The 10,736-nt window shown below is 43.5% G+C and overlaps 1 protein-coding gene across 2 annotated transcripts; it reads right to left on the bottom strand.

Moving 5' to 3' along the window:
- Positions 1-1,121: 1,121 nt before the first annotated feature.
- TPBG (trophoblast glycoprotein) lies at positions 1,122-8,755 on the bottom strand. Of its 2 annotated transcripts, none has more exons than XM_071548671.1 (2): positions 8,460-8,755; positions 1,122-7,738 (listed from the first exon to the last, which is right to left on the bottom strand). In XM_071548671.1, the coding sequence occupies exons 1-2, from the start codon at positions 8,483-8,485 to the stop codon at positions 6,466-6,468; spliced, it is 1,299 nt and encodes a 432-aa protein (XP_071404772.1). In that variant the 5' UTR covers positions 8,486-8,755; the 3' UTR covers positions 1,122-6,465. The 2 variants fall into 2 exon arrangements, with proteins under 2 accessions (XP_071404772.1, XP_071404773.1); XM_071548672.1 differs by lacking the exon at positions 8,460-8,755 and adding an exon at positions 8,120-8,218.
- Between the last annotated feature and the right edge of the window lie 1,981 nt (positions 8,756-10,736).

Raw genomic sequence — 10,736 nt, 5'->3', positions numbered from 1 at the left:
ACAAAAGCACCCATCTCTGAAAAGAGGGACTAGAAAATCACTGGGGTAAAGCCCATGATTTAAATGCATTCAAACGTGTAACTATCTGTAGGATTCAGTTACTGCTTGTTCATGAGCTATTAAGAAGAATGAATGAAGACACCTACCTTAAGAAGAGAACTGTCAATGCAGTAACTACTTCTTTCTTTTTCCATCTTCAGAACAAGCTTAAATTACTCACATGCACCAAAGTGGTGTCAGTTCATGACTGCTTACAGCACTCTTGCAATAAATGGTACTTTTTCTTATTTTGCTATTTCACTACCATTACTTGATGGTTTTACATTGCCAGCATGAAATTTACACTGAATTCTGTTGAAAAGTTTATTTGACATTTGATAATGTCAATTTGACAAATGAGTTCTTTATTGTATATGTGCCCATGCTGTCATGCAAAGCTACCCCTGGGCTATGCCACAGAAGAGAATTTCTACTAGAACAAATGGAATACCTGAAGTAGACTGTGGATAGATACTCAGATCAGTTCTGGGATAAAACCTAGGACAAATCAATCTGCCATGTGTAAAGCCAAACATCCTTCCAGGCTAGCTGTCCTAAGAACATGAAAAAAAAAACAGTAATAGCAAACAATTTAGACACAGGACTAAATTACCAACTATGGTCCTGGGACAGACCCAAAAAAATCACTCCCACCCATCACAATTTCAGACATGTGCACTACTTATCTATGAGAAGATGAAACATCATCCTTTCCTTTGAATTTCCATGTGGTTACAATATAAATTATTGCATTAAAAGAAGTTGTAAGAATAAAAGAGTTTACTATCAGAATGCTTTTTTCCCCCTCTGGTTTTCACCCTTCATTCTCTTTTCAGCAGTGCTTTTCCTTAATAGTTCCATCAGTAATAACAGTGCCTCTGTATTTCACTATGTAAATATGTATCTGAGGACTTCAAAACAGTTTGATCTAGTCACTAAAAACTTGAAAATACATTACTGTTAAATTTAGAATTGGCACCTAACTTGAAAATCAATACCACATATTAAACCCCAAGAATCTATCAAATTATGTCCAAAATAACAAGAAAAAATAAAACACAATCCCTTACATTCACTGGCCAAATTTATTTCTAAATAAATGAATCAGGCTACCTAGATGGACTTTGCTTTTTTGCTATTTTGCCATGCAAGTTCACAGCACAATAAACAATTTGAGATAAAAAGACTACAACTACACCTTCAGTAAAGACCTCAATATCTGTAAGGATTTATAGTAGTAAAATCAACAAGGTGAACAGGTAACATTCATAAGCAATATGCTAAATATTTTATTGGAGTTTTCTTCAAGAATATTTTTAATTAGGAAACCAAACTTCATTCTGAAAAAGTTACAGCTGTTTCTTGCACATTTAAAATTTCTATAATAGTGAAACATTCTAGAACACAAGATTTCTAGCATTTTCATTACTGTATATACCGAAACATTGCTGATTTATTCAGATTCTTTTATGCATAATTACTAGAAAGACAAATCTGTTTTCCTGCTAGTCTATCGTAAGAAAGGAAAAGCTATCTAGTAAATACTTTGAAAAATGTAAAAAATTGCAAGTATTAAAGTACTAACTGTACCATAAGTACACTGTCTAAGTATCTGTTTAATTTTCTTAATAGTTTGCTTTTTCTATTTAGGCTAACATTAGGAATGCAAGGCCTGATTTCAAGCTTTGCCTACGCAACAGATGACTTCTGGCACAGCAAGGTTTTCCAAGGATGTGACAACATGCAAATTGTAACACAGTTGAAAAAGTCAAAGTCCTTTTTAAGGACATACTTATACTGCAAACCTGTATTCTTACTTCTAAAGGCTTGGTGGGTTTTTTTCCAATGCGGGAGAGAAGTGCTGTTAGGTTTATTGTGTTGGTACAAAGCATCACTTTTCTGCTATTGCTGTATTGACTTAAGAAGCTAACAAGAGTACACTCACTTCTGTATCACCAAAGGACCCTCAGCTCCCACGTGGTTTAGGTCTCTTTTCTATGTGAAAGATCTGATAAATGCTACGTTCTCCAAACGTTCAGCTTTCTCTCTTCCTTGGTGGGCTTTTGTAGTTTGATTTTAAGCCAAGGTCTTTGCAACCAGTAAGTAGCACATTTGCAAAAGAAAAATGAGCATTAAGTTATAGGCCTGATCTGGTCATTATTAAATCAGCAGAAATGGAATTATATTAAATCTTCTATTATTTAACAAGAAACTCACAGTGGAAACACCTGCATTACAAATACTGTAAGACAGGATGCTGCTTGTTAGCAAAATCTATTTATAGCAACAGGAAGAAATCAGAGCTGGGTCTATAAAAATGACCAGAACATAACAGACAGAACCAATCAGCAATTGTTCCTATCCATAGTGTGATTTCCAATGCTGACCCATTATGAAGAGAAACTTGTTCCCTTTACAAGGTTCTCTCTTCCACCTTCTCTCATGGAATATAAATGTCATTTGGAAGCTTGAAACCAAAACATTTTGCTTACCAAATGCTATTTTCTTTCATCATATGCTGAGAATGAATGGTTCTTGAACATTCAGCTGCTAAAGAGAAAAAAAGTGCATATCAAATTTTAATTCTGTCCACTTTGACAAAGGCTCTTTTTTTGACATTAAGGTTTAAAGGAAAATGAAGGTGCTAAATCTCAAAATATAGGTGCAGTTAGATAGATTTCTCTACCTGTGCAGATTCACAATATTCTTTTTAATGGATTTCTTGAGAAAATGAGGCAAAAAAGAAATTATGCAGATGCATAAAGACCAGAGTATACCACAGGGAAAATGCTAGTAGAATAATGAGGACTGGGATCCTAGCGCAGTCATATTTTGAATAATTTGCTATGCCTGTTTTCAGTGACATCTCAGTCAACAACAGAACGTGGGTCTGAACAGACTGCTTCAGTAGCTGCCATGTCAGTGAGGACTGTCACCAGTGCTTAAAAGGCAAATTACCCTGAATGAAAAGATTTAAACCAGTTGTATAAAACTTCAAACCACTTTTTGGATGTCAAAATTATTGGAAATATTATGGCTTGGTGAAATAAAAAAATATGCCAGATGATCTAATATAAAGCTACCTTGGATAGAGAAAGATTTGGGGATTTTCTTACCTGGCAACAGCACTTATCCAAACTATTTTAAGAATATGTATTAAAACTATGTCAATTCCTTGTGCTATTCTTCTAAGAAAATTTTAAGCTTGTTACAACTAAAACTAGTTTTAAGAAAGCAGTTGAACCTTGGAAAAAACATCCTTTCAACTTCTTAGCTGTACAGCCTTCCCAGAAGATTTGTCCACTAGTCAGGATGTTTTTCAGTGACAACTGTCATGCAGAACTTTTGGGGTTTATGTATACAAAACACATTTTAGAGGCATTTAGTACTGCACGTGTTTTATTGAAGAACGAATGAATAAAACAGCCTTGCTAATTAAGCTGCTCTGGAAATAGCAATCAATTGGAATTTCTGGTGTCAAAGCAGAGTAAGATTATAAAATGTGCTTCAGAAGAACCTTTAATGTTACTTTAGAAGTATAGTTTTTAAGCAAGTTCCCAAATATTGTGGGAGCTCCTTTTTATGTGCCTTCTGTTAACTATTTTGTGAGAGGAAAGCAAAACAAATTTCAAACACTGTTTATGAAAGGGAATTTAAGATCAAATAATGCATTGTACAAAACACCAAAGCATTCACTGTCGGTCAAACACGGCAGGAGAACATTATCCACCACAACACTGACACATGCTAAATGATACATCCTAATAAATACACATGTAAGCAAATAACAAAAGATATTTTAAAGTAGCTGTCACCAGATCTCTAATAAATTTCTATTACATTGATTTTCTACAATACAAAAATAATAGTAATAATAATCTTTAAAATAGTAAGTGTAGTACAACAGTTACACTTGCCCCCTATATAAATACTTGCTCCATTGGTGAGAAACTGCAATAAAGTTGTTGCCTGTCCTTACACAGCTCTATAAATGCACAGCTGTAACATTAACACATCACGGATAGTTGCTTTTACTGTAGTTACTTTACAGTATCTATTAACAAAACTTAGGAAACTGCCCAAGAATTGGCTGAGTTTGTAGGTATTTTATCTTAGAGAAGCATCTGAAGCAAGGATGATGCTCTACTCCTCTTGGCACTGTACAAATAAGTGTCAGTTGATAATCTCCAAAATGACCAATACAATAAAGCACATTGCATAGCCACTGGAAATTCTAGCTTCTTACATAAACTATCTGGTGTATACCAAGCATGAATGGTTTGCACAGGAGCACAGTAATAGTTCTTCACATTGGTGTTTTACACTGTTCTTAAAATATGAGCAGCTAACATTCAGAACGGCAGTCAGCTTTTTAAGAATCCACAAACTTAATTAATATGCTGTTAACCACATATTGCTCATACATTTAAATTATAGCAGGAGAAAAAGGCTATCACTTAACTTACATTAATTGTAAAATAGACTGATTTACAAAATATTAACTGTACTTAATATCCATTCTTTTTTTTCCTTTTAAGGGTAAATGCACAAAACCATATTAAAAAAAATTGCTGCTGTTAAATAAATCCAATTTAAAGCAAAAGGAAATGAGTCTGAATGAACTTGTGCTACTTGCTTTGTCTGAAATTGCAGGGAGATGAAAAATGTTTTTGAATACTGATGCCAAAAACAGATTATATTTCTTCTGATACTTTAAGGACTATTATATTTATGAGCCCTTACCAAAAGCATACATCTATGAGAAAACTGCGACTTTTGAAAGTGAAAAGAATTAGCCAGTAATTCATAAAATTTGAGAAATGCTCAAGAGCTTCAAGTAACAGTGACCATGGAAAAAGCTTCACAAAAAAATTGATATATATATATCAAGTCACATCACTTTTACAGCTCGTGTGTTTTTTTGTATTAAGAAACTATAAATAGATTAGAAAAAGTGCACTGATTATTGGCAGCCATTGGAAGGTTCTTGATAACCTTTCTATATGTTATCAGTTGCATATCAAATTATGCATTTTTGAAGGGTTTTTGCATGCTTTGTCTATTTACAAGCAAATGCATTCCCAAGCAAGTAACAAGCATAAGTAACATACCATACTGAAATGCACCTGTTAAATGCTGTAAGATAAATGTAAAGTTCCATCAAGTTACTAGATGTAGATCACTACAGAACTTCACAAGTACTGAGACCTTAAAAATAAAACAGTTGCAATCTAATAAATGCCGCAGTGATTTACAAGCCTAAAGCTCACCCATCGGACAACTGAGCTGCATTTAATTTAGTTCAGGGCACATAGATGTAGTTTTATATCACAAACAATTCAGTTCAGGTAAAATGATCTTTAGCTAATAAACTCCACAATTTAATTTGATTTTTTATTTTAATTTGGTAAGGAAAACCTTATGAAAATTCTATTAGCTTGTACCTTCCCAGTAAGGTGGAACCCCAGCATCTGTCTCAAGGTTTTGCAGTTGCTTTGAGAAATCAGACTGGGGGGGTTGTGCCAAATGAAACTGCTCCTGTTGTTGATCCGCGTAATTCTTCTAGCATACATCACAAAATTGTCAAACACTTATGTCTCTAAGATACATATTTGTAAAAAATTTTATTCATATTGCTACTGCAAGGCGGTTACTGTAGAGACTATCGTGCTATTCACATTCTTAGATATCCATACATTTCTCACTGAACAGCAAACACAACAGTTCTTGTAAGACTGTTTATTGAATTTAACAGTTCAGAGGGAGTTTAGATGCAGTTTAGGTGCAGTTAGTATAAAAAAATCTCTCAATTCAGGTAAACTGCAATCAAAAATATCTACAAAATAGTAAGAGACTTACTGAGATTGTAAATTTCCTAACATGTAAAACTATACAGTATTTGTGCATGCTCACTATTTGATTTCCTTCTATGTAAATGAGGAGCCATTAAAAGGAGTTTGTTTCTTAAAATCTCAAGGTAGTCTATGAAGTGTAATCATTGCATCACAGTTCAGATATACAAGAAGAAAACTGGCACAGAGGGACATAACTTTTTTTTCCCAAAAAGTTGAGGCAGCTTTTGTTGAATGGTGTCTGCATCACTAAAGGTCATAAACTGGTGGCTTTGGAGCATCAGAGAGAATCTCTTCTTTTCTTCTGACATCTTGAAAAAAAATTCCCACAAGTACAGACATGTAAGGAGGAAAATAGGTAGCAGCTTGTTTCCTACATACAGCTGAACGCCATGCTCAGCTGTCCAGTGTCTCAAAACAAAAATGAACTTGACATCACAGAGAGGCATATCGCCCCCAAGTTACAAGCATGTCTGAGACTTCTCAGGGGAGAGGGAAACAAGCACAAGGGTAAAGCATAAGTCTACTTTTCATGCATAGGTACTGTGCGCTGCCCTGCATCCGGGGCACTTCGTCAGACATCCGAATTGGAGCTGAGATTTGTTAACCTGGGGTCTGCGTTGATCTCATATCTGTAGTGGTAGCCCTCCATGTGATCCCTACAGGCATCTCGGATGTTGTGCATCCACTTTTTGATTCCTTTTCGGTTCAAGTACAACACCAGGAGGAATATGGCCCCGATGAGAGCCAAGACTATTCCCAGGAAGACGTAGGAAGTCTGTAGCTGGGAAGGCAGGTCTATGGGCACAGAGCAATTCAAGTCCGAGCTGTTGATCTTCAGCAGGGCTTTGCCCAACATCTTGTCAGGGTAGGCACAAGTCAGGGCTTCTTTGCCCTCCACCTGGTCACTCTCCTTGAGCCAGGCCACCAGGTCCTCAATGGCACAGTCGCAGACCCAGGTGTTGCGGCCCAGGTCGATGTGCCGGAGGGCGGGCAGGCTGCGGAACTGAGCCAGGGTGCTGTTCCACAGCACGCCCAGGGAGTTGTTGCTGAGGTTGAGGCTCTGCAGCTGGCCCAGCCCCTGGAAGGACACGTTTTGCAGGCCCACCAGGGAGTTGTTGCTGAGGTCCAGCAGCCGCAGGGCGGGCAGGGCGGTGAACATGCCGGCGGGCAGCAGCAGCAGCCCGTTGTCGGCCAGGTCCAGGCGGCTGAGGTTGCGCAGGGCCCCCGCCTGCAGCAGGGCGGCCAGGCCGGAGAGCGCGCCGTGGTCGCGCAGGGCCCCGCGCAGGGCCAGCTCCTCCAGGGCGCTGCCGCTGTCCCCGAAGGCTTGCGGGCTGAGGGACACCAGCGCGTTGCCGCTGAGATCCAGCTGGCGCAGGGCGGGCAGGGCGAGGGCGCCGGCCTCCACGGCCTGCAGGTGGTTGCCGCTGAGGTTGAGGGCGGCGAGGTCGGGCAGGCGCTGGGCGGGGAAGGCGCCGGCGGGCAGGTGGGTCAGGAGGTTGCCGGTGATGAAGAGGCTGCGCACGTAGGGCGGCAGGTCGGGGGGCACCACGGTCAGGTTCCTGTTCACGCACTTCACTGTCCTGGCCGGCTCCGAGCACTCACAGAGGTCCGGGCAGCCGCTGGGCTGCTGCGCCGAGCTGCAGTCCGGCAGGACGAGCAGCAGCAGCCCCAGGCAGAGCGCGCCGCGCACCGGCATCGCGCCCGGCCCGGCCCCCCACGGAACTTTCCCCTCCGGGCGCCTCCGGCTCTGGGCGGTGCGGCGAGGCGGGGAACGGCTTCGGGCAGCCCCTTCTCCGGGCGCTTCCCCTCCGGGACTGGTTCTGCTCCGCTTCCCGCAGCGAGACCTGGGGCAGGGGGTAAAGGGAGACGGCAGTGGCGGCTCCGCTCGCCTGTGCCCACCCGCCCTCTCCCAGTCCGCGACTCGCCCGAGCACCGGCCCCGCGGCTGAGGGGGGAACCCGCCGAGGAACAAGTTTTCGCCCACTTCAGCTCACGCCGCCGCCTGCCCGTCCGCCCGTCGGCTCTGCCGGCGTAGCACAGGAGGAAAGGGAGGGGATGGGCGGGAAGGCTCCAACCCGCCGCCACCCACCGTGTCCCGTGGCTCCCCACCTGCCGCCCCTGCTCCGTGGCTCTTCCCCTCCGCTCCGCGCCACGACCGCTGCAAACTCCCGCCCGCAAAACCCAGCGCGGAGCGCAGCGGAGCCGAGCCCGGTCTCGGTCCCTCACCTCCCGCCCCGCCTGCGGAACAAACTCCGCCGGAGCACGCCGCCGCCACTGCCAGCCCCAGCCCCACCGCCAACTCCGCGCCCACCCGCGCCGCGCCTGGCCCTGCCTCCGCTGCCAGGAGAAACCAAGCACCGCCCGGCCAGGGGGAGCCGCTGCCCGCGCCGGCCCCGAAGGGCGGCCCCGCCACCGCCCGCGCCCCGCCCGGCTCCCGCCGCCGCCCCTGCGCTCCCGCTCAGCCCCCGCCAACCCGCGCGGCACCGCTCGGGAGCGCGGCGGGAGCTGCCGCAGCGCACCCCGTTCCACTCGCCCCCCGGCCCAGGTGGTGCTGCCGGAGACTCACCTTGCCGCCGAGCGGAGCCGCGCCATGTGGAGCCGAGCCGAGCGGAGCCGTGCGGTGGGTCAGCGGGGAGCGGCTCCGCGCCGCCTTGCGAAGGGAGAGCCGGCGGCGGAGAGCGCTGCTGGAGCCCCGCGATCGGCCCGCAGCCTTGGCAGCGCCGTAGTGCTTGCCCCGACGCGGCGGCCGGGCCGCCGGTGTCCCGGAGGAGCGTGGATGCTCGGCGTCCCTTCCCGCGGCTTCCACGGCGGGCACGCTCAGCCCGGCGGCAGGACGGGGAATCCCGAGGCGTTCCCAGGGCGGGGGCGGGCGGCGGATGGAGCCGCGGGACCGGGCGGTGCCCCCGCGCGTCTGTCCAGGGAGAAAGGGGAGCAACAATAAACATGAGATATATAGAACGAACTCCAAAATTAAAGCAAAAAGACCACAAAAAAGCCAACCCAACCCAAGCCTCCCCTCCCCTCAACAAAAACCCCAACAAAAACCACCACCACTCAACTCGCCGGGATCTTTAGAGGTCCTAAAATAAATAAGAAAAAGGACCCACATATTGACAGCTCAAGCCTGAGATTTAAACTTTATTATGGTGAAGAGAAACCTCAATACCTGCCAGTATGTAAAATATTTACCAGTTGCAGTCTCGATGGTTGTCCCAGAACAGCCTGGCATGGCTGAACAATCCGTGTGGTACAGAGGCTGTTTTGTATCTGATTAACTCAGGCTATTTGAGGAAGATGTCAATGGTGTGAGCTATCGTGGGGGCTGTATTGGGCTACTGGTCCCTAGGAAGTGATTGAGATCGTTAAATGTCTAATTAACACAGAAGACCTACCAGTGTATTCAAATAACCAGTTTCAGCAATGTGAAACAGAATGATTTGAGTCGGTGGCTCCTTTGGGCTTTCCTTTCCCTTCTGTTGACTGCCCACACAAAATTTCCTTCTTCCTGTTTGTCAGAATTACACTCCTCCTGCTTCTTTGATAAACTAGGTTCCTTTTTTTGGTAAAGTCAGCAGGAATCTCAGAGCTGCCAAAATCCATAGGGGAAATGAACAGATGAATCGAGTAAGTAGTCTTGACAAAATCAGCCTCTGAATGTGGAGAATAATGACTTAAACCACTAGTTTCTGTAGGATTGTTCTCATTTCTAGCCTGACAGTGGTGTTATTGTGCAGAAAAGTCTGGGGTTGGGCTGACAGGCCAGGGCTGCCCAGCTGGTAGACCAGTGTGTTCCTTAAAGATCATGGAGAAAAGGAAATATGGAGTGGCTGAAGTAATAGTGAGATACAAGTGAGATCTTGTACTTGCAAGCAATTGCAGAAGTTTGGGAAGTTATTCCTTTGGTATTGAGTTAGAAAAACGGTGGCACTATGCTGCAGGAGCGTCTAGTTTGTTAAAAGGTATTTAAATTCCACATCCACATGCTTGTCTTAGTATAATGCTTAGGTAAAAACATACTGCATTTTGTAAGAGAAAGATGTGTTCTACTAATCCATGAAAATTTGTAAAAGGCAGAAACCTTCCCCCAAATTGTCCTACTAGACAACAGTGAAATTCAGTGACCAGAACAAGCTAATTTCCAAAATGAGATGACTTTTAAAAATAAGTAACTGAAAATATAAATAAAAATAAATCACAGAAAAAATTATGAGTCAGCGTACCCATAACCATCTTTTATAAAATGTTTAGATACAGTGTAATTTTGAATAATACAATTAATTACACTGATCTGCTCATTATGCTGGCAATAGTTTTCCTAGTAGTTCTTGGCTCTTTATGGCTGTCTGGGTGGGATTGTGCCTCTTGCCCTGCACAGCAGGTTAGCTCTTTGGGCAGGGAATATGTTTGTGTTCCATGTCTGTGAAGTGCCCGCTGACAGGTGCTTGAATGTTCTGCAGTAATGCAAATAATAGATAGCAAATATTTTTCTATTCTTTTCTGTTATTCTAGTAGTAAATTGTACCCGCTAAGCCTGCTTAAGCTTGCAAAAGTAAGAAAAACTCTTGTAATCTGCTCTCTTCTTGTTTAAATAAAACTACTTTTCTCAGAGGCATACTCCAAAAAAACAAATGGTACTTGCTGGTGAATATACTCACACTGAATGGATTTCCTGGATGTGTTTATAATCCGTGCTAGGAAAATGAAAAAACCCTCATGTGTTTTCAGGTCACCTTTGGCTATTACAATTGATTGATTTGTGAATTTGCATTGCACAGCCTATAGAATCTCATCTCAGTTTTTTGCATAAAGGTTATGCAAAACTTATGCCTGAGTTAAAGCATAG

The sequence above is a fragment of the Pithys albifrons genome, chromosome 2 (assembly GCF_047495875.1).
Source record: "Pithys albifrons albifrons isolate INPA30051 chromosome 2, PitAlb_v1, whole genome shotgun sequence".
NCBI lineage: Eukaryota > Metazoa > Chordata > Aves > Passeriformes > Thamnophilidae > Pithys > Pithys albifrons.
This window is presented reverse-complemented; position numbering and strand designations above follow the sequence as displayed.